Source organism: Felis catus, chromosome D4 (assembly GCF_018350175.1).
Source record: "Felis catus isolate Fca126 chromosome D4, F.catus_Fca126_mat1.0, whole genome shotgun sequence".
NCBI classification, from domain to species: Eukaryota; Metazoa; Chordata; class Mammalia; order Carnivora; family Felidae; genus Felis; species Felis catus.
The window spans coordinates 55,622,195-55,644,986 of record NC_058380.1 but is presented as its reverse complement, the minus strand read 5'-3'; the positions used below and the strand labels follow the sequence as shown (position 1 = coordinate 55,644,986).

The following is a 22,792-nucleotide window of genomic DNA, read 5'->3' as shown; positions in this document are numbered from 1 at the left end:
CCTGTAAAATGGGCACGGTTAATGGCTTTGTCAGGGGCACAATGAGGCAAGGGAAGATGGCAAATAACAACCCAAGGAGCTGTACCATCCTTTCTGCACTCCCTGCTCAGCACTGTGGAGAAAGCAGGAAGCCCAGGCTCCATCTCTCTGTAGCTCCAACCTCACAGTCCATCACACTGTAGCTCCAACCTGTTTCCTCCAATCTCTAGGAAGTGGGTGAGGAGGCTGGTGTGGTCTAAGATGACCATGGTGGCATGAGGAGCTGGAACTTCACTGGAAGGGAAGGAGAGAAGACTAGGAACTCCTGTGTGAGCAAGGCTGGGCAGGATGTAGGTTATACATCCCCGTGGGTGTGTCTGCCTCTGTGGGGTTCTGCATTTAACTCTGCAGGTGGACATGATGGGGTAGGAGTCTGATGTATGGAGTTATTTGTCTGCTCTGTGTGTTGGGGGGCATGGACATGTCTGTATGCACTAGTCTGTGTGCAGGTTTTGTCTCCAGCTCAGAGTTACTGTAAAAGGGGAACTCTCTTTTTGAAGAGTAGGTCAGGAGAGAAAGCTCTCAGATAAAGAGGCAAAAACTCTGGGGGGGGGGGGGCCTGAGTAGCTCAGTTTAAGCAGTTAAGCGTCTGGCTTCGGCTCGGGTCATGATCTCACGGTTTGTGACTTCGAGTCCTGCATCAGGCTCTGTGCTGACAGCTCGGAGTCTGGAGCCTGCTTCGGATTCTGTGTCTCCCTCTCTCTCTGCCCCTCCCTGGCTTGCACTCTCTGTTTCTCTTTCTCAAAAATAAATAAACATTAAAACAAACAGAGGCAAAAACTCTGGATTGTTTCTGTGGCTCTAAACAAAGCCTTCTTCTTGGGGCTTTGGTTTCCCCAGTTCTGTCAGACCTTCTAAGCCTCGCTGTGTGGTTACATTTAGTAAATTCTCAAAGTGTCCTCTCTTTTGACTGTGGTATCACCATCTCCTCTAAACTGGAATCCATTCAGCTGAAGACCCTATTTTCCTCTGCCCAGCACATTACTTTGGAGAAAAAGAGCAAGACCCCAAAGCCTAGGGGTCCTTGCAGCAGGTTACGTTCAAAGAAGTCCTGAGGGCTGCTCAGATTTGGACTCGTCCAAGTGCCCCCACCCCAATAAACAAACATACATACAACCCCTCCAACATCCGGTACTTGCTTTGTGAGTCATAGATTAATCCAGGTGAGCGATTAAGGGGAGGGGAAGCCTGGGGCACGTGAGTCACCCCTACCCTACTCAAGCATAGGTCAGCCTGCCTGCCCATCCCTCTGCTGCAGAGAGAGGGGGGAGGGTGTGTGTGGGGAGCAACAGGACTCTTAGACTGCCCAGGGCACTAATGGGGACCAGGGTGTTCCAAACCCAGAGAGAGACTCATTTCCCTTTCACAGTTCAACTTCTGAAAGCAGGATGGAGAGGATAATTTTTCTGGTTTGTGTGAGGCCCAGAGAGGTGTAGGAACTTGTCCAGGGTCACACAGGGAGCTAGGGGTGGAGATCCAGAGAATCCTGTCTCCAGACCCCGCTGCCAAGCCTGGGCTCTCCTGCAGCCAAGGGCTGGGGTGAAGAGGAATAAAGGAATGGAGAGCTGAACTCTAGATCTGTGCAATGGGGCAGAGGAGTGCAAAGCCTGCCCCCCTCCTCTGTCCTGGGCCACCTGCCAGCCCTGCTCCTCTCCCTCCACCCAGGGCAGCTGAATAAAGCTGTTATCAGCAAGACATAAAGGAGCAGAGTCAAGGATAGGGGAGGGTTGAGAGTGTGCACACTCTGGTCCACCTTAGCTCAAGCCTGAAATCTCTGTCCCCCTGACTGGGACCTCTTCAAAAGCAGGACCCAGCTCTCCCCTACTGTTCCAGACTGGAAACCTCCACAGGATAGGGCTGGGGTCTTCCAAAGACTGACAAGGCCCAGATTGGGCCCTGACCTAAGGAATAAGGAGGCCCTGAGATCCAGTCCCCTGTTCCACTTGACCACCAGGGATTTGGATGAAAAAGATAGATATATGTGGGGAAGGGGAGGCAGGACAGATGTTTGAAGGTATGAATTTACAATGAGTAGTAGATAAGCCCGAGGGATCTAATGCCCAGTATAGTGAATATAGGCAACAATACTGTATTATAATCAACAAACTTTCTGAGAGACTAGAACTTAATTATTCCAACCACTAAAAAAAAGGACAATTATGTAATGTGATGGAGGTCTAATTATTGCTACAATGGCAATCATAATATATAAATAATGAAATTACACAATGTTATATGTCAAATATATTTCAACTTGAAGAAGAAAAATGATAGATATGGCATCTTGACCTTTCTCTAATCTGCCCCCACAACATCCCCACCTCCATCCCAATCAGTGGGGTCTCCCTGGAGCCCAGTTCCCACCCATCCCAGGTCTAGAGATCCTCAGGAAGTCATACCTGAAGTCTGACTGCAGAACTTCCTGCTGTAGCCTGTCCCCTCCCCTAGATCTTTCCCCTTGTGACACCTCTCCCCCGGGGGCAGGCAGCCGGTGGCTGCTCTGTAATTAGCACAGACTGGGCTGGGATGAGGGGAGAGAATTCTGGGGCTCACACATGCCCATGGCCTTTCTGGAACACCAGATGCAGAGCCTCCTTCCCCCTGCGGTCCCCCATCCCACCCCCTTCAGACCACAGGCCTCTCAGAGAGCAGTTGTTCTGGGCTCCATCTGAGGTTCAAGTTCCTATCTACCCAGTTGGGCTCGCCTCCAATTTCAGCTTCTTGACGACCTGCCCTGATCACTCTGCCTCCTAAATCCCCAATTCAAACTCTCCTCACTCCCTGTACCCATTGCATCTGGCCTCTTTGCCTCCTCTGTGGCTTCCTTCCAGACCTCCTGGTCTCAGCCTCTCCCCTCCAACACATCCTCCACGTAGCAACTGGAGGGATCCTTCCAGCGCCTTCCATTAACTGGCAAATGGAGACCACACCACTTCCCTGTTTAAAACCCTCAGGTCTCCCATTAGTTTCTGTTCTTAGCAGTGGAACATTTGTCAATTGTAATCTTGTTTAGAACTCTGACGTAACATGGTTGAAATACTGTGGTTGAAACAGGAGGTGGGACCAGGGCTCTGCCTCCTTGCCTTCCCTCTCCCCGCTTCCAGCTGCCACAGTCCCTGTGAGAGCTTCCTCAGAGCCCTGGGGATTAAAGAAGCACAGCTTGAATGTCTCTGGCCCCTCGATAAGGTTCAGGCCCTTAGTATAGAACCCAATGCCCTTCTGTGCTACCAGTGTCCCGCCCTGGCTTCACTACAGGTGATCTCATCTTGTATCAGGCAAACAGCCATACCTACCTTGGCCTGGCCTGGCAGGCTTTCACCCGGAAGACCCTCTACAAAATCCCCAGCCAAATGTTTCCTCCTCCAGGAAGCTCTCTGGTTGCCTCAGTCCCCCAAATGCTCTATGCTCCTTTCCTGGCTGCAGCGGCCAGGCAAACGCCAGGCCCTAATTCAGGCCCCCCAGGAAGGCCATGAGTTTTTCTTCTTCCTCAATCTCTGGTTCTGACCCCTCATTCTGAGGCAACCATCCTGGTTCCAGAAGCTTTCCTGTTAGTGAAGAGAGAGAGAGGAAAACATAAAGGCCAGGGGCTCCAGGGATCTGATCCTGAGGTGTGAACCAGAGCTCTCCAGACACCCTAGGCCTGTTTGTAGTGATAACCTGGTCTGTGTCAGCTCCATGTCACTAACTCCTCTCCCTCTAGGCCGGCCTGGGGCAGGGCCAACTGTCCGGCCAGCTAGTCCCCAAACTCCTCAACAGATCCCCATCCTCTATCTCTGGCTTTTGTAAACTCTGGACCCAGACCCACAGCCAGGCCCAGACAGGGACACACACAGATATGCACACAGAGCCCCTTGGACACACAAATGCACACACAGGCACTGATGGATACACACATGCATGCATGAACCCCATGGTTGTACACACAGACCTCCTTGGATACATGCAAACACAGAGCCAAGAACTCATGTGGATGTACGTGGATATTCACATATGAGGAAATGTGGCCCTGATTAAGGAGGCAGCTTCTAGAATGAGTCTTGCTTTCTATGTTGACTGTGTGATAAAGTTTTTAAAGCCTGAAACACCCACAATCTTGCTTGATTCTTACAGAGGCCCTGGGTTGGGGGGTGGGACGACTCCATATGAAACTTCCAGGTGACTGATGAAGAAACTAAGACTTGAGGGCTGAGAGAAGAGAACTGGCTAGGTCACCTGACTGTTCAGTGGCCAAGCCAGACTTGGAGCTGAGATTCTGATCGGCAAGAAGCCTCTGACCTGTTGGCCTGGCCCCTATAACTCTGGACCCTTCCTCAGCAAGGAGTCTAAGCCTCTGCCGCATCTCTCTGCCTCTTCTGCAACTCTCTGCTGTCCTCAAAGGGTGCCAAGGGCAGCTCAGAGACACCAGAAGGTGAATCCAAAGTCCCCAGGATATGGGTCTAAAGGTAGATTTTCTCAGAGCTGGACATGTGGCTGGAAGTGCCCAAGGGGGTAGTATGTGTTCATGGGCTCTCTGCCATCTTGTCTGGAGACAGGGGGTGACTGTTGGCGCAGTAGGAGGAGATGCTTGCCCGCCCCCCAGTCTGGGGACGCTCATAATAGGATGATTCATCTCCACTCTCCACTCCCAATTCCAGTCCACAGCCAGCCCTCAACTCTTGAGGCCTAGGAGCAGGAATAGTGTCCAGCATTGGCCTAAGAGTGGGGTGCATTCTAGAAAAGGGGCTCAGGTGGTATGGAGAGACTCAGTGGATTCCTGTGTCCTGACTCCCTGCTCCTCCTGTGCCTTGGACCTGAGGCTCCCTGGCCTCTCCGCCCCTCTTCTTCACCTCACCTTCTTATCCTCATGAGGTTTGAATCCCAGCTCAATGCTTGGCTGAGACCTCAGCAGGTGACTTCTTTCTAAACCTCAGTTTTGTCATCTGTGAAAGGGGAAAAATACACCCACTTTTGGGAGTTGTTTTGTAAATGGGAGGAAGTGATCTCTAAACTTGAAAATGTCTGTATGTCTGCTTTGGCCTGCCCCTCCCCCACCCTGTTCCAAAGCTCTGGAAGAGATTTAGGGGGTTTGAAGAGGCTGGGGAGACTATAGCATGATTTGTTTTCTAATGTCTACACTTTTTTCCACCCCACTTGCTAACAGCAAGGCCCATGTGTCTTCTGATGGTTCACGCTGCTCCTATTCAAACAAAAAGAGTTTGGGGGGCAGAAAATGAAGGGTGTGCCACCACCTCCCCTTACAGGGCCCCAGCCAGCCCCTCTGGTCCAGCAGGCTGGGACTTGCATCTTTAGCCCTTCCCTTGTCTGGGAACCCACTCCCCCAGCTCTGACCTCAAGGAATCACAGCCTCCCACGGGTGGATGGGCTGTCAAGGCCCCTTCCTGGGTTCAGCCCTCCACCCAGGTGAGACAGATCTTGCTCAAGATGCCCTGGGACGAGGTGGTGCCTCCTCATCTGCATCCTCCCAGAGCTCCCAGGTGGGCTGGCTTCTAGCTTGCACTTGCACTTGGCCCTAGTTTTCCTTCCCAAAGCACAGGAGGGAGCCCAGAGGGCTATAGGTAAGCTCTGTGACTCAGAGTTGGCCTTACCAAGTGCAATCACTTCTCTCTGAAGCCATACTTCTTTCTGTCTCTGGCTCCAGGGGGCGCCGTTGACATTGACTACAATGAGAAGAGACAGTGAGGTCCTGCTTCTGCCCCCCCCCCCCCCTCAGGCCAGCCTGGCAATTCTGCACAAACTCCCCAGGTCCAGACCCCTTTTAGTCCCAAATGAGGGCTGGCAGGAATAAAGGACCCTTGGAAGGCACTGTATCCTTCCCCCTCTTTCACGCCCACTAAGAAACATGAAGCTCTACCTGTATCATACCTTCTCTGCTTCAACCCGAATCCATCTCATTGTGCATGTGTAGGTACATGTATGAACATGTATGTCCACACATTAATTATAGATATGAATGAGTTTTGTGTAGGAGCATATGGTGCAGCACATGTGAACACCTATGTAAGCTGAGTGCAAATGCATGTGTGTCTAAGGGCCTTGCATATATGCCTGCTGGTGGCAGAGTTCCCCTGTTTTTCTCCTGTGCTCTGGTTTACAGGCCAGGCTTGTCCTTCTGGCAGCCCCAGGATGGGGCACAGTGAGGACAAGGTGCTATGGGCTGGGGTTCCTATGTTCTTTCGGTGTTGAGGAGAGCTCCTTGCCAATTCCTGCCCCGTGCTGCCTTTGGAGCCCCACCTGAGGCACTGAGAGGCTGAGAAGCACATCATATGGCAGGGAGAAGAAAAAGTAGAATGGTTAAGGGAGTTTCCCCATTTCCACAGTCTGGGCTCTGGCACCAGGAGTCTAGTGTTCTGTCTTGAGTCACAGACTGGCAGTGGTGCCATGGGTAAGCACTTGGTGATGGCCTCCTGATTCACCATGGCGCCTCCCAACCCATTGGGGCTGGAGGAGTGGGGTGCTCCTTCCTGGGCCAAGGGCGATGGGAGACCTCACATGTGGGTTACATACATGTTTGAGCCCATGGCTAGTTTCCCATGTGAAGGGGATCCCATGAGCATGTGAACAGAGCTGAGGGTTTATAGGGAAGCATGGCTGCCAGTCTCAGAGTGTGCGTGTGCATGTGCAAGAGTGTGTAAATTTACCCAATGTGTGTTGCTAAATCCCATCTCTTTGGGCCTAAGAGCCTTTGGGCAATGGAGCCCTTATCCCTGACAGCCATTCCTCAAGGGATAAGTCCCCAAGGCCCTTAGACCACCTGGATTAAGTGCCTCTGGAAAATGTGATCTCCCCAGGCAATGCTGCCATAGCAACTGGAGTGCAGTCATATTTGCTCCCAGTCCTGTGGAGGTAGGGTCCAGGCTACCACTCCTCAATTTCCCAATTATTAATTTTTTTAAATAATTTTTTGGGGCGCCTGGATGGCTCAGTCAGTTAAGCGTCCGACTCTTGATTTTGGCTCAGGTCATGGTCTCAAGGTTGGTGGGATTGAGCCCCGCTTCAGGCTCCATGTGCTGACAGTACGACAGAGCCTGCTTGGGATTTTATTTATAAAATAAAATAAAAATTAAAAAATAAATGCAATATGAGGAGCAAAGTTGCCCCACGTCCCACCTCAGATGGGGCTGACAACTTTCACAGTTTAGCCAGCTTAACCTCTTAAAGGGTCAGACTCTCCCCTGGCTGGGATCAGCCAGAGTGGGAGAAGAGAGAGTTAAAAACAACTAGGTAGGACTCACCCTGCTGGCAAGCATGTGGCATGTGGCATGTCAGGACAACTGCAGCTCACCCTCTGGAGCCACGTGCAAAACACGCGCAGATACACGTGTGGCAAATTCAGTTAACCTAGCCAGGTTCAACAGACATGTACACAGCCATGAGAAATGTCCAGAAGGTGCAATCTGGTACACAGGACAGATGTCATGTGTGGACATAGCCATGGACAGAGCCGATCAGGACATGCAACATGTGATGCATATTCAGCACAAGGAACAACAGGCCCATGAACTCTGGCTGGAACTCCGCCTGTGTTCTGTGAGTCCACGCAGGTCTGGACTATGAGACGGTCTCTTCTCCCTTGGGACCCACAGCCTCCTCCCTCCAGCCCCCTCTCTGAGGACATAACGGGTCCAGCCATACTGTAGAGCTGGATGGGGCCAGTTCCCTTCCTTTCTGACAAGTCTCTCTCACCCCCACCATCACGTGGGGGTGAGCAGGGCTCACTGTGAGTGGGGCAAGGAGGTCTCCACTGGCAGCTTCATCCTCCCCAGCCATGTCCCACACATGCCTGTACCCGACCTTTGGCTCTCAGAACCCCGCAATCCCCTCTCAGCCCGTAACACACCTCCTCCCCTAAGTGCCCTCTCCACGCGAACCCCACCCCTAAAGCTCCTCCCCGCCCCCCACCTTCCTCCCCAGCTTCCCGCAGCCCCGCGTCCTCACCAGGCTCCCCAGGCAAGCCGCTGGGGGCGGCCGCCCACACCTCGGGCGGTCTCAGGGCTCAGCGGGAGGGGCCGCCGGGAGGGGCTGCCGGGAGGGCGTGGCGAGAGCCTCCGGCTTCCATAAAGGGCGCCACCCGGCGCTCGGGGCCACAGCCACCGCCCGGCCGTCCTCCCGCCGCGCTCACCGCCGCCGCCCGCACCGCCGCCACTCCCACCATGGGTCGACAGAAGGAGCTGGTGTCCCGCTGCGGGGAGATGCTCCACATCCGCTACCGGCTGCTTCGCCAGGCTCTGGCTGAGTGCCTGGGGACCCTCATCCTCGTGGTGAGTGGAGGGGCCCGGAGAAGCCCTTCTCTCTCCAGCCCCCGCGCTCCCTGACCCCTCTGTTCACGGGAGGGGCTGCTTTTCGAGACAGCCCGACCCCTCTCCTAGCTCTGCTCCCCACCATGACCCCTTCCTGAGTGCTCTTCCCCCACAGCTCTAACCCCGTCTGTGACAGCTCTGACTTGCCAGAGTGCCACCTGTTACTCCCACTGACGGCTCTGATCCTTTACCCTCTCACCAGTGCCCCAACCCACAGGCTGGGGGCAGCAGTCACCCCTGCAGTCTGAGACCTCCAGCGTCTTCTGGCTCTCACTTTCCCCAGTTCCCAGAGGCCCAGCTCTGGGAGGCAGTGGAGGCATTGGCAAATGGACCCTTATTAGATTATTTGGGTCCTGGATATCTGGCCCCTAATGAATAATTAAGCTTCAGAAAGTCCAAAAGTTCCTCGATGCAAGGACAGTTTTCCACGGGTGGGGGCAGAGGGCGGAAGGCACACAGGGTGCAAACAGCAGAATTGGAAGAAAGAAGGATCCTGAAGATACGAGGCTGTGGAAGGCAGCTGGGCCCGGGGCACAGAGGACAGGATGTCGCTAAAGTTGCTCCCCTTGTGCTGAGTGGCTCCCAGACTCTGTCAGTCACCCAGACATATGCTGTCATCTTCTGTGCCAAAACACCGAGTTACTCCCCAGCCTCTAACAGCCTCTGAGTTCGTTTGTGGGTTCTCTGGGTAGGCCACTTCCCCTGCCTGGGTTACTCCTCGGTCAGTTTACTCCTTGGTTACACCAGTTTCGTCCCTAGCTTGTTCCTGGGTGACTTTGTTTGCATTTCTTGGGTCTGACAGGTACACACCACTCAAGGTCTCCATTTCCTGTCCCAGCTACTCTCTGATTTTCAGCCCTTCACGTGGTTACACCTGTTTTCTCCTGGGTTACTTCTGGGTTCAGTTGCTTCATTGCAGTGGATAGGTTCTTCCGTTCCTGCCCCAGCCCCCACTGTAGGTGATGCACACCAGCCAGCCCCCTGTAGACTAGGAAGCTTAACTAGAGGCAAGTAGGGCTGGGGTGGCCCACCTCAAATGGGTGATGGTGGTAGAATGGGTGCCATGGGGAGAAAACTTCTTAGACTCACCTCTGGCTTCCAGGAATAGCAAGGGAAGAGCCAGATGGGGCACTTTATCCACAGCCCCTCACAAGACTAGTGGCCCTACCCGTCATCTCCATCCCTTGTCTCCCTGTGCCAAGAAGGGAGGAGGGGCAGGTGTTTTTCACCCTCTTGCCCCAGAGCCTAGTGTCCCTCACTGCTTATCTGATTTATGGTCCAGCCCCCTGTTCGAGAGATGCCAGCGCAGGGGAGGTTGTCTCCTACATTCACAGAGGGGCCTCTCCATCCCCTCCCACATCTCAGTTTGCCTCTGCCACAAAGGAGCAGTCAGACCTTGCACTGAGCCCCAGGATCATTTGGTTTATCCCCAACCACAAAAAGAGGGTGTTACTTTTGTGAAGGCTTTCAGGCTCAGGTGAGTGTAAGGCATCTGATGTCAGTGAAAAAGCAGAACCTCAATGGCTGCCTGAGGAGGAGGGCTAGGCCCGGGAGATCGGTGAGTGGTGGGGAAGGGCTTGCCTACATACCCCTGTGAGTTGGGGACCTAGAGCCTGCAGTGGCAGGATCAGGGCTGGCCTTTGAGTGAGGGGAGCCCCTTTCTCTGGGGTACAAATCGAGGTGGGGAGTGAGGGAGGAGGGGGAGGAAGAGGAAGATTAGCCCCAAGGTGGTGGAACTGGCTCTGACAGCTTTTCCCTCCAAGGTCTCCTGGGATGAAGCCAGGTTTGGGCCTCAGGCAGGAAAGGAGCTGAGGCCAGGGCCTGCCAGGCAGGGCAGCGTGCCCCAGACCCCTATGTGCCTCCCTCCTGCCCCCCCCCCCACATACTCACAATCTTTGATCTTTGCTCTCACCTGCCTATACACCTTTGCCCCGCATCACTGCCGCTGGCTTCCTCACTATCTCTTGGTCTTTCTGAGGGATGATAATCAAAATGCTTAACAACCCAGTACAACAGGATGCTGACCTGTCAGAATGGACAAGGGCTCTTAGCACAAGTCTTGGAAACTACCCCCGGGGTAGACATAAAACTTTTAGTTATGGGGAGGTAGAAGAGGAGACCCAGGGCAGGGCCTGAGCAGCTTTGGGGGACACTATGGGAGCTCAGGGTGGTAGTTCTTTACAGCTGGCACAGAAACATTTTTACATTTGAACAAGAGGAATAGGATGTTCTGTATTTGCAGGACATCAGGGACCTTAGTCCTCTTGAATTCCTCCATCCCTGTCAGAAAGCTTAGAGCCAGTCTCTCCACTTGCACTGCTGAGTCCCGGGTCGGGGCTAGAGAGAGGGGCCACTCAGACCTTTGTCTTCAGGACCTCCACATCTATGTAGGGAACCTGGATTCCTGAGGTCAGGTCAGGGAAGGTGGGGAGAGGAGACTCTGGGACAGGAATAGGGGCAGGGGCAGGGGCTCTGACATTCCAGATTCAGAAGCAGACTCAGCCTAACTTCTGGCCTCCTCCCTATTTCTGTGTGGGCACTGCCCCCTCCCCCCCTGCCCAACTCCCATCCAGCTCTTCTCTGGGGCAAGGAAGGAGGCAAGTGTGGGGGTGGGGGCGGTGGGAGGATGAGTGAGAGCCTTCCCACTTTGTGGGCCAGACCTGAAGGGCTGGAGGACAAACTATGCTAAGGTAAAATCTGTTCCCTTACACCTCACTCCTACTGAGATTCCAGAAAAATCAGAGAAGATGGTCCAGCCATCTTCTGGGCTCCCTGTCATTGACTCTGCTTCCAGTCCCTTCCATAGGGCCCTGTTAGAGTTTGGGCATTGTGGGTGGGAGGGCATGTCTGCTTCTTCTTCAGGGTGCAGTTGCAGCAGGAGGGGGTTGGGTTGGATCCCCCCAGGAATGGCTTCCCGTTCTGACGACTGCAGGTGGAGGTTGCTGGATTTACTCCTTCCTTCTGGAGTGAGAGTTGCCGGGCCTCACTCTCCCTGCCTGGTTCTATTTCCTGATACAGATGTTTGGCTGTGGCTCCGTGGCCCAGGTGGTGCTCAGCCGGGGCACCCACGGTGGTTTCCTCACCATCAACCTAGCCTTTGGCTTCGCTGTCACCCTGGGCATCCTTGTTGCTGGCCAGGTCTCTGGTAAGGCCTTGCTCCACCTTCAGTCATTACCTTCAAGGGCATTCCCCAGGGTGCCCAACTGGGGAATGAGGTGGTGGGGGCTATTTTCAAGGGCAGGGAATAGCCGTGGCCTCAGCTTTGAGCCCTTTGAAGTGGAGAGTGGAGAAGGAACTTGACACTTTGAACCTCTGACTCTCACCTTGGAATCAGATTATCAGTGTTGGCCTGTTACATAGTCCAACTCACCATCCGGTACAAGAAACCCTTCTCTGCACCCCTGCCCCCTAAGGCCAAAGAAGGGGAATATGGAGGTTAGAGATCCTGGGATCCCCAACTGTGGGAGGTTACAGTGACTAACAGGTCCCATCTCCTCTCTTCCCAGGGGCCCACCTGAACCCTGCTGTGACCTTTGCCATGTGTTTCTTGGCACGTGAGCCCTGGATCAAGCTGCCCATCTATGCCTTGGCTCAGACACTGGGAGCCTTCTTGGGTGCTGGAATTGTTTTTGGGCTGTATTATGGTGAGCATTCCCCACCCTGCCATCCTCCACTACCTCCCTTTCTCTGCTTGGGACCTCCTGGCACCAGGCCTTTTGATGACAGACAGCTGGGGCCTGCCCAGGCCCCGAGCTTATGACTCACTCATTCACTGCACAGGACCAAGGTTGGGGGCACAAGGTGAAAGAAAGAAACAAGTTGGGCAACAGAGTCTCAGGCCATCCACCATCCTCGATGCCCACCCCCCTCCCCCGCCCCTGCCACCCTTCCATAGACTCCTGAGTAATACAGCAGTGATGTGCTGCTCACCTGCGATCCCCCAGAAGGGTGGGCCTGACCTGAGACAGGAGAGCCGGGTAAGCCTCTGCCCTCACCCACTCTGGGTCTAATCTTTCACCAGATGCAATCTGGGACTTCGCCAAGAATGAGCTTGTAGTCTCGGGCCCCAATGGCACAGCTGGCATCTTTGCTACCTACCCCTCTGGACACTTGGACATGGTCAATGGATTCTTCGACCAGGTATGGGCTGGGGACTCATTAGGGGAACACAGAGAGGAGGACCAAGCTGCTGTGAGCATCTCATGGGGGGCTGGGGGACAGGACTCCTTGTTTATAGCAGGGTTGTCTCAATGTGTGGGGACACTGACACCAGAATCATGGTGATAGGTACTTATAAAACATGCAGATTCCTAGGAATCTTCATTTTCAGCTAGTTCCCCAGGGGCCAGCACCACTGCTGGAGAGAAGTGAACTTGGGAAGTGTTAAGGCTCCAGGAGCCCAAGGACAGAGGAGGGACCAGAGGGTAGGGTAGGAGCAGCTCCTCATCCTGTCCTCTCCATTCCCCAGTTCATTGGCACAGCATCCCTCATCGTGTGTGTGCTGGCCATTGTTGACCCCTACAACAACCCTGTCCCCCGTGGCCTGGAGGCCTTCACCGTGGGCCTGGTGGTCCTCGTTATCGGCACTTCCATGGGTTTCAACTCTGGCTATGCTGTCAATCCCGCCCGGGACTTCGGCCCTCGCCTTTTCACCGCCATTGCTGGCTGGGGCTCTGAAGTCTTCACGTGAGTGTAGCCCCCTCCACCCAGCCTGTCCCAGCCCGCCTCCCCTTTGCCGCCCCACCCTCCCCTGACCACATGTGTCTGTCCCTAGGACTGGCCGACACTGGTGGTGGGTGCCCATCGTCTCTCCTCTCCTGGGCTCCATTGCGGGAGTCTTTGTGTATCAGCTCATGATCGGCTGCCACCTGGAGCAGCCTGCACCCTCCACTGAGCAGGAGAATGTGAAGCTGGCCCACGTGAAGCACAAGGAGCAGATCTGAGTGGCCAGGGGCCACCTCTCCACCCTCTCTTGAGCAGCCACAGACTGTGCAGGGGCTGCTCCCTGGAAGCCTTTGTGGTCCCCCTCCCGGACTAAGAAACTCCGTCTACTCCCCCCCCGCAGTGGGATGGCCTTCTTCAGGATTCCCCACTGGACCCTGCCCAAACAGGACCTTAGGACACTGTCTTTAAGCTGTTTTGGGACAGGGAGTAGGGCCAACATATCTCTTTGTCTCCCCAAAAGTGAGAATAGGCAGCTGGTGTTTGAGTGTGTGTGTGTGTGTGTGTGTGTGTGTGTGGTTTCCTAGATATCAGGGCAAGGGACCAAGTGGAAAGGATTCTAGCTGTGGGGGGAGCCTAGGGAAAGGTCCATCTGTGGTATGTCCCCTCTGTGAGTGAGGAAAGTGCCAGGGGTCTGCATGTTTTGGGGGCTCCATGTGGAGGAGGGTCCAGATATGTGTTTCTGAGTGTGTGTGTGTGTGTGTGTGTGTGCACGCGCGTGCACCCTTTTTCTAGCAGGGGGTTTCTACAGGCTTTGGGGGAGGTAGGGTGGGAATATGGAGGTAGGACCGGGAGGAGGAGACCCCAGCCCAGGTGTGGAGCTCTGGCTGTACATAAGTAGGAGCAGAGGATGTATTTCTGTCATAATGTAGGCATGTGTGGTGGTGGGGTGAAGTCCAGGTATAAGTTTCATGTTTTTTGGTTTTTTAAAAAATATACATAGTAGATGTTACAGTTTTAAGGATGGGGGTTGGGAGACTCTACTTAAAATAGGGTCTTCACCCCTTTAATTCTCCACTCAACACATGTACTCTTTTGCCTTTTATATATATATATATATATAAAACAATAAAATGTGTGCCTAAAACTGCCAATTGTGGAAATTTCTCTCTGTTTTCTCTGCTGTTGTCCTGGGGCCAGCTAAGGAGCTTCATTGTGTCCAACCACAAATACCCAGGGTGCCCAGCTGGGCCAGGGCACCCTAGGGGCAGTACTCGGGCCCTGCTTGAGGGGCAAGAGTAAGTCCCACAGACAGGTGAGTGAGCCTCTTCACCAAGCTTCTCAGCTTGAACTCAGTGGCCCCACACTTTCTCCCAAGCTTCCATCTTCCTACACAATGAGTGGCATCTTCTTCCTGATCCCTGCACCCACACATCATCCCAGGAAGGCAGGCTTGAACCTGGCCTAGGAAAGAACTTTCTCCCAGGCAGAGCTGCCCAAAGGGGAGGATTGCTATTCAAGAAGTAGTGAGCTCCCTGTTGCTGGAGGAGGCCAACCAGACTAGTCACCTGTATAGTCCTCTATAGCTCTCAGCTATTTAGGCTCTGTTACCTCCACCAGACCTTGGCCACAGCCCCCTTAGCAGCCTCCCTGCCTCCAGGCTGGCCTCAGCCAGACTATACAGGACCACAGGGATCTTTCTGGCACCACCGTTAAAAGAGGGCTTCGTTCCAAGGCTCTGCCCGATAATTCAGACACAATCCCAAACCCTCCCTCCTGCACTCAGCTTCCCAGGACCTGGCCCATGGTCCCTTCCTATGCCCTCATAGTGCTCCCCTCACAGTGCTGCATCACCCCAGACTACTTTGTGTACTTCTGCGCCTTCCTACCTTTGGACCCTTGCTCCAAAGTGCTCATTCACTGAAATCCTCCTGGTCTTCTCTAAGTGTCTTCTCTAGAAAGTCACCCCTGCTCTTCCCCACCCTTCCACCATCTTCTGCAGTTAGTTGTCTGAACCCAGGACTGCATTCATCCCTGTCTCCCTCCGCTCTTCTCACTTCTTCAGTCTGAGACACCTCCATTGTCCGTAAGCCTGGGGTTGGACCGATGCTGGTGTCCTGACTGCCCAGAGAGGCAATGGACTTGGCACACCTGAGCCCTGGAAGCTCTGTCAAGAAATTCTGTGCCCCTTCTCACCTTCTACTTCTCACCTTCTACTTCCCTGCCTCACCAGATCCTCCTCAGGTTTCACTGGGAATAAAAGGGAAGGCGGGCCCCAAGCCTAGCCCTCCTGCAGAGTTAACCCCAGGGCAGCCAGAGGATCCCTGGGTCTGGCAGGAGAAATGTGGTCTTTAGAGATTGAGCTGGTGCTCCCCAGCCACTTCATAGTTGAGGAGACCATGGCCCAGAGAGGGTGGGTGGCAAATGCAGGGTCACACAGCCAGGACTCTGGGGAGGTGGGGGTAGAAGGCTGGTCCATCTCAGGTCTCCAACCCCTCCTTGTCCCCAGCTCCCAAGAGGTGTGTCTGGAATGTTGGAGAGACCTGAGCCAGAGGGAGTGTCCCCTTCCCAGGCCCTCTGGGGAGGAAGGGCCAGACTTGGGAGGGGAATGTGACTTCAGAGTTTCATTCCAGCTACACCAGTCCTACCTCTGGTGCCCCCCCCCCTGCTGTCCTCCCCAGCATGCCCAATGCCTTCTGTCATCCCTTCCTCTCAAATTCTGTAGCTGATCCTGACCAGTCAGCCAGGGGCTGGGGGGAGGTCTTTTGGTGCAGTGGTTAAAGAAGTCAAGCCTGGATTCCAGGCCCAGCTTGGCCTCTTTCTAGCTGTGTGACTTTGGGGTGGTCATTTTTCTTTCCCTGAACCTCAGTTTCCTCATTTGTGAATTGGGAGATATTGAGAGGAAGAGGTAGTAGAAAATAATTCATGAAAAGGACTTAGCATAGTGACCAGCAGATGGTAAATAGTCAATAAATGTCACCTTATGATTTTTTCCTGCAGAATTGGAGAGGAGGGGATGGTGGTTGTGGAGAGGTGCTGAAGGCTGTTTTTTTTTTTTTAAGGTCATTGAGTTCCACATCCTCTTCCGCTTCAGATTCCTTCCATGGATTCTGAATTTCCTGAAGAGGGGGAGGAGGAGTCGGGGTGATGGCTTGCTGTGACCTGACTTGAGGAGGCTTTTGGAGAGAGATAGAAGAGAAACACAAGAGGGTTACATGTACAGGTGTAGAGGGCAGAGGAGTGGGCAGCCTAGGGACCGTGTTGGATGGAGGGTCAGACCTCCTGAGAAAGGTTCAGGCCTGGCCAGGCAAGGAGCAGTGAATGAAGGCAGGGTCTGGTAGGGACATGAACCAAGCAGCAGCATGTGACCCCTCCAGGGGCTGGAGGGAAGCTTCCCACTTCCCCACTCATGTCCAGGCTATGCCTCCCATTAGTAGCTGTGGCTGATAGCAAGTTCTAAAAAGAAATGTTTTCATCTTCTTTAGGTAAGTATCTTTTTTTTTTTTTAATTTTTGAATTAAATTAAATTATTATTTTTTTTCCCTTTAGGGAAGTATCTTAATCTACTTTACAGGGTGTGCTTGGAGGTGCCATGTGGGAGGGTAGATAGATTCCACACCTCAGCTCTGTCCTTCCTGAGTCCAGTCCGCTCCACAGCTCACTTTGGAGGAGCCCATGTTTCTTCAAAGTTTTGACTTGTTTGGGCTGAAATTAGCCTCCCTGAAACCTGAGCTTGGTTCCTGTTTCCTTGTGTGCTTGCCTCTGAGTGTGTGCACACATGCAAGTGTGCATTTCTCAGTGTTCCTGGGAGTGGCTGTCTTTCTCTTTCAGTATGTCTTATGTCTCTGTGGGTCTGTGCCTCTGGCCAACCAGGTCTCTGTCCCTTTCTGTGTTTCTGTCACTGCCTGACTCTTTGTGGCTGGATCTTTCTTTGTGTATTTCTAACTGTACATCTGGTATACCTCAGAGTCCATCTCTGCTTGTACCTAAGAGTGACTCTCCTGCTAGCCCAATCGGCTCGTCTTACCCCAGGGCATGCCTCCTCCTTAATTCCTGGTAATGAGCTCCCTCCTTCTTGCTAACTCTTTCCCCTTGATTTTGTTTGTCTGAAAACCTGGGTGGGGCTCCCCCTAGGCTTGGGGAAGCATGGGTGGGGCAGAGTTGGGTGGGGTGGGAAGGGGAGAGGAGGAACTACTCCACCCCATACAGAGACCCCAGAGGCCAGAGATGCCCTTGATCTCCTCAGGAAGGGTCTGTGAAGATACTGGCCTAGGCAGGGCCCTGCACCTCCTCACTGAGGAGGGAACCTGTCCTGAGATGGGTTTCTGCGTTGTGGGCCAGGGAATACTGGCAAAGGGAGCAGAGACTAAGGCACTGGGGCCCTCAAGGAAACTGAAGGGGGCTCATCACAAAATATCTCTGAGTCCTAAGTGGGCAGCAAGTGGGGGTGGCCTCCTCAGGGACTCAGCATCTCCATGCCTGGGGCCTCTGTCTTTGATGCCAGGTTTCTTTGAATAAGGTAGAGAGTGGCAGTGGGAACAGAAGCTCTTTCTGGTCTGGGCACCTTGGCTTTCCCAGAGTGGCACCTATCTTCTCCTTGTGTAAAGGGGAAACTGAGACTCAGAGTCTCTCTCAGGACCACAGAAAAATACAGCACAGTCTGCATTACAACCCAGTCTCCTGTCCCCAACCTAGCTCCCTGCAACCCCTTTCCAGACAGCACTTTGCGACATCTCAGGGAGCAAGGCTCTGGGTCCAGACAACCAGCCCTTCCCACATGGGGCCTTAGGCATATGGAGGAGGTCTCCATTTTCTCCAGATCCAATCTCTGGCCTGCTCTGTGCCTCAGGAGGCTAATATCTATGGGCTGCATCACCTGAGCCCTCTTGCCCCTGTCTTGCCTTGGCTTTGGCAAGCAGGAGGCACAGGCAGGAAATCAGAGGTGGGGGATGGGGTGAGGTGGAAGGCCAGGGTACTCATGCCTTTCCCAGGGCTTTCACTGCATCCCAGTAACACTGCTCTCTTCTGCTGCCTGCTGTTAGTCAGCCCCAGGCTACCCCTCGTTGGTCCCTGTGACCCTGACTCTGCCTCTGTAGTCCCTTCACAAGCTCCACTTTAGTGAAGCCCTCTGAGGGCTGGATCCCTGACAGATTTCATCTTTCTGCTCTTTTGTTTCTTCATCTGTAAAATGGGCATAGTAACAGTACCTCACTGGGTTGCACAAAGTGAGGATTAAGTGAGTTAACAGATATACAGAATGGTGCCAGATGCTGCAGTAAATGATACAAAATATAGAATAATGTTATTATTACTGTTATTGCCATACTCTCTTGTGAGCTCCCTGTGTACTATTGGGAGGGAAAATATGAAGCCAAACCAGGCTTGGATGACTCTGCAAGGCCATCTCCTCCAGCTCCAGGCTGCTTGCAGCTTCTGTGGGGTCTTGGTCAGCCTGGGAGTCTAGTCCCAGTCCTTCTGACTCACATGGACCCAGCTTTCCCTGAGAAGACTAGGGTGAGGGGAGATGAGAGCCAGAGCTCCCTTCCCACCCTGGCTCTTCTCCAGAAAACTCAGGCTCCTGAGAAAGAAAGAAGTGGCTGCTCCACCATCTCGTGGGATTTCAAGGAGCTGGGAGGGTTTGAGAATGGTCATAGTGATGAATTGGGGGTTGAGAGGGTAGTGTGTATGGGGTGAGGGGAGAGAGGTTGAAGGCAGAGGCAAAAATCCCAATTTGCGTTTCCTAATCTTGTCTCACTGCCTTATCAGAAAGTCCTTCCTCAAGTCTCACTACCATCTAGCTTCAGCTCTTCAAGAATGGGGCAGACTAGGACAATTAGCGTGACCCTGGCAGCCTTTTCCAGCTCTTACCAGCACCCTGGGAGTTCCAGCAGCTTTGGGAATAGGGAAAAGATCCTTGCATATGGTCAAAGCACAGGAGGCCAGAGGTGGGCGGTGGGGTGGGGGGACACAAATGGGGAGGTCTTATGAAAAGCCAAGGTTGCCAGTGGGATGAGGTTATGAGCAGGCTGAAAACTGACTCACCTGATCCCTTTCAGGGTTCCTTCCCTTGACCACCTTGGCCATGCCTTCATTTCAGAGTGAGGTAACGTGTGCTGTGGAGAAGAGGTAAGTGTTACCTTTCCCATACCTAGAGCTCTCTGGGGACAAAGCCTGAAACCAGATTTAATCACTTTGACCAACTTTTCCAATCTCTTGCTCTGAGAAGTCATTCTGGTGTATTCCCACTATCCTCCAGCCTCTGCTTTTTTCTGGAAACCTCTGTGACAAGTGGTGGGCCTTTGCCAGCTTCCTCACTGCTCTCAGAGCCAAGAAGGTGTGCCTGGGAGAGGCTGGGTGAGGGGAGAGAGAACTCTGGGAGCTCTGATAATCATCTGGATATGGTCCACCTCTTGTCTCCACGGAGATGCCCCCCAAAGCCAAGGAGGCACCTGGAACGTCCTGCTCACTGCCCTCATCCTTTGCCTCTCTGCTCAGGGTCACTGCCAGGGCCTGGCCGGAAATGGGCTGAGGGAGGGGGGAGGTGGCCTGGCTTAAGCAGGGAGGTTGTCTGCTGGTTACAGGGAGCTCTTTCCCAGTAGATCCTTAGTTCCATGTCTGGGGTGGAAAGGAGAGAGTGACCCTGGCCTGTGGACAAAGTCTTCCCTTTATCCGACAAAGGGTGTATAGCTTTGAGCCACTTTTGTTCCTTAGATGCACAAATGTGCCCACATACACATGAAGGTGTGTCTGCTGTGACAGGTGAAGGTGGTGTGAGTGTGTTTATGCTCCCCCAAACAAATTTACACCCTCATGCACTCACTGACTGCCCCCCCACGCACACACTCCATACTCAACCCATCTATACCCATGCATGCACACTCATACTCTGACACTGATTTACACCCACATACTCAGATGCCCAAACACACTTAGATACACTTATGTGCACTCACGTATGCCCATAATCAAACGGACACACATGTCTATACTCCATGTCCTTACATGTACACACACTGTCAGAGTTATACACGCTCAAGAACTTGTTGACACCTTCAGGTGCACTCACTCTTGAACACACACTTACCTAATACTCATACTCAAATACACTGCTACTCACCGGTTACCAGAAGCCACATATCTGTGGGCAAGGGAAACAAAAGGCAAACGATACCTGACAGGCTGGAAGTGGGGGGAGGGGGGAAGTGCAGAGACAGGGGATGAAGAGATGGAGGTCACAGGATGTGTCGTTGGCCCGGATGTAGGGTTGGGAAGCCTTTAGGTTTTGAGGCCACAACCCAGATTTTCAGAGCAAGGGGTCAGGAAGCAGGAAGTTTAAAGAATGTGATGGAGAGTCCCAGTGACTGGGCCGGGTACCCAGGAGCTGTTGACAGACACTTACTGAATAAGAGAACAGCAGGATTGACTAAAACTCCCCATTTCCAACTACTAGAGCTGCTTGTCTGTCTCACAGGAGTTTAGAATCCCAGACAACCAGACAGTGAGGGTCATCTCACCCTTTGGAGTCAATAGGTCCTCATCCTCACTGCCATTCTATGCAGCAGGAGGCTGAGTCTAGTTATAAAAGCTAGCTCCTAATACATTGCAATATGACTCAAATCCAAGTGAATGGCGCAAATCTACTGGATAAGGCAACAGCCAATCCAGGCCTGAGTTCCCAGTCTCAGGGTGCAACTTCTTCCCTTTTTTTTTGTTTTTTAACAAACTTTATTTATTTTTTTAAGTAAGCTCTATGCCCAACATGGGGCTTCAACTCACAACCCCAAGATCAAGAGTCACATGCTGTGACTGGTGAAGCCATTCACCCCTTAGCTTCTAACTCCAGAGACACTTAACTGCAGAGAGAAACCGCAGCATGCCCATCTGCCAGGGGATAAACAGAAAGTGACTAAGCTCTGGGCTGTCCTAGAGATTTGGGCCCAGCCAGGAAAGAGGGGAACCTGTAGAGGTCTCTGGAGGTATGCAGGATCAGGGCGACCAGTAGAAGAAACTCTGCAAAAGGGTTCCTGGAACAGTCTCACGTGTAAAGTAGTATCCCTGGTCTCTCTGCCAGAGGACTTGCATCTATTTCATTCATTTGTTTGTTTGTTCTTTCATCAAATGATTACTGAGGATCTTTTTTATGCCAGGGTGTGGTAGGTGCCAGGAATATTATAATGAGCGAGATGTATGCATATAGTATCAGGTAGGAAGCATCCAGATGCAAAAAAGTGGAATTCTGACTCAAAGTGGCTTAGGTAACAATGGTACTGCATTGGCTTACAGAACTGAAAAATCAGAGGAAAACTTCAGATGAGGCTTAATCTAGCACCACGTCCTTTCTGTCTCTCCTCTATTTCCTCCATAGTGTCAGCCTCCTCCTAAGCCTAAATCCTCTTGTAGTTCCAAGATCCCTGGCAGTTGCTCCAACTTCCATGCTTTTCATTGATGTCCAGCAGAGAAGAGGGAGCGTCTCTGTGACAGCAATCCCAGCAAAGAGGGTGCCCTCTTATGGGACCATGTTGGTCACAGAGGTGGCTCTGGGGCATGAGGACGGCCTGATCTGATTGGATTAACCTAAGTCACCTGTTTCATCTCTAGCCTCAAGGGAGCTATCAGGGCCATCTGTATAAAATGGATTCCCAAAGAGACACTGAGGACTGTTAGGAAAGGGAGAGCTGGAACCTACCAAATGGTTCCTGTCATCATGGAACTTGAAGCCTAATTAGTGGAGGAGACTACAAATACAATCAATCAAAGGAAAGTTGGAATTGGGACATTTTACCAGAACAAAACACCTTTACAGGACTGGCTACATCACTTGTTGGGGCCTAGTGAAAAATGAAAATGCAGGGCTTCTTATTAAAAAATTATTTAGAATTTCAACACAGCAACAGTATTAAATTAAGCATGGGGCCTCTGTAGTGCCATATAGCCTTAAAAAGCCCCTAAGGCCATCTGCCCATAAATTCAGCCCTGTATCCCTATAGTGAGACCTGAAGGATGAGAAGGGGTTAGCCAGGTGGGGTACTCCAGGTAGAGGTAACAGCTTGTGCAAAGGCCTAGTGGCAGGAGATCAAGTGTTTGAGAAAAGCTGGAAGGAATTCAGTGTGGCTGGAGCTTAGAGTACCAGATGAGACTGGGAAGGTGGGTGAGGCCTGATCAGAGAGTATCCTGGTTAGGGAGGATCTGAGAAACCGAAGTGTGGGGCTCTTGCTTAGTGACCTCTTTGAGCCCATCTAGCACCAAGCTAGGGATGCAGGGAGGAGCCAGCCGGGGCCAGACATTGTGTTCTATGGAGACCAGATGCACATGACCAGATCAGGGAAGTGTGGTGGGAAGCCTGGGTGTCAAGAGCCCCAGGTTGCTCTGAGACTCAGAGCAAGATCCATTACCACCCTGCCTCAGTTTCTCCTTCAATATCACAGGGGTGTTGGCATGAGACGATTTGATCCTTAACTTCTTCTCCAGCTCTAGCATTCTGCAATTCGCTTCTGGTGTTCCAAAAAGAGTCTTAGATTCAGATGATGGAAGGGAGGGAGGAAAGGAAGAAGGAAGGAAGGAAGGAAGGGAAGAAGGAAGGAAGGAAAAGAAAGAAAAGAAAGAGAGAGGGAGAGAAAAGGAAAGGAAAGAAAAAAAGAAAACAGAGAGAGAGGAAGGAAGGGAGGAGGGAAGGAAGGCAGAAAGGAAGGAAGGAAGCAAGGAAGGAAGGAAGGAAGGAGGGAGGGAGGGAATGAAGGAAGGAAGGAAGAAAGAGAAAGAAAGAGAGGAAGGAAGGGAGGGAAGGAGGAAGGAAG

General features: G+C 52.6%; 1 protein-coding gene and 1 long non-coding RNA gene across 4 annotated transcripts in view; one reads left to right on the top strand and one right to left on the bottom strand.

Moving 5' to 3' along the window:
- Window positions 1-8,098: 8,098 nt before the first annotated feature.
- AQP3 (aquaporin 3) lies at window positions 8,099-14,152 on the top strand. Of its 2 annotated transcripts, XR_006589185.1 has the most exons (7): window positions 8,099-8,297; window positions 11,355-11,481; window positions 11,843-11,980; window positions 12,358-12,476; window positions 12,805-13,022; window positions 13,111-13,576; window positions 13,746-14,152. XR_006589185.1 is itself a non-coding variant. In XM_011288588.4 (6 exons), exons 1-6 carry the CDS (start codon window positions 8,190-8,192, stop codon window positions 13,277-13,279), a joined length of 879 nt encoding a protein of 292 aa, XP_011286890.1. In that variant the 5' UTR covers window positions 8,099-8,189; the 3' UTR covers window positions 13,280-14,152. The 2 variants fall into 2 exon arrangements, 1 of the variants encoding a protein (XP_011286890.1); XM_011288588.4 differs by having other exon boundaries at window positions 13,111-14,152.
- Window positions 13,571-22,792, bottom strand: part of LOC109493842 — a 34,365-nt gene continuing 25,143 nt past the window's right edge. For both annotated transcript variants that reach the window (XR_006589186.1, XR_002737554.2), the window contains exons 5-6: window positions 19,041-19,111; window positions 13,571-16,174 (exon numbers count right to left, since the gene is read on the bottom strand). This is a non-coding gene — a long non-coding RNA (uncharacterized LOC109493842). The remainder of the gene's footprint in view (window positions 16,175-19,040; window positions 19,112-22,792) is intronic.

Bases quoted from the DNA above. Each gene is read 5' to 3' on its own strand.
- AQP3 (XM_011288588.4), top strand. From the start codon at position 8,190: ATGGGTCGACAGAAGGAGCTGGTGTCCCGCTGCGGGGAGATGCTCCAC. The intron at 11,482-11,842 runs GTAAGGCCTTGC...CTCTCTTCCCAG, and splicing joins TGTTGCTGGCCAGGTCTCTG to GGGCCCACCTGAACCCTGCT. The intron at 12,477-12,804 runs GTATGGGCTGGG...TCCATTCCCCAG, and splicing joins TCAATGGATTCTTCGACCAG to TTCATTGGCACAGCATCCCT.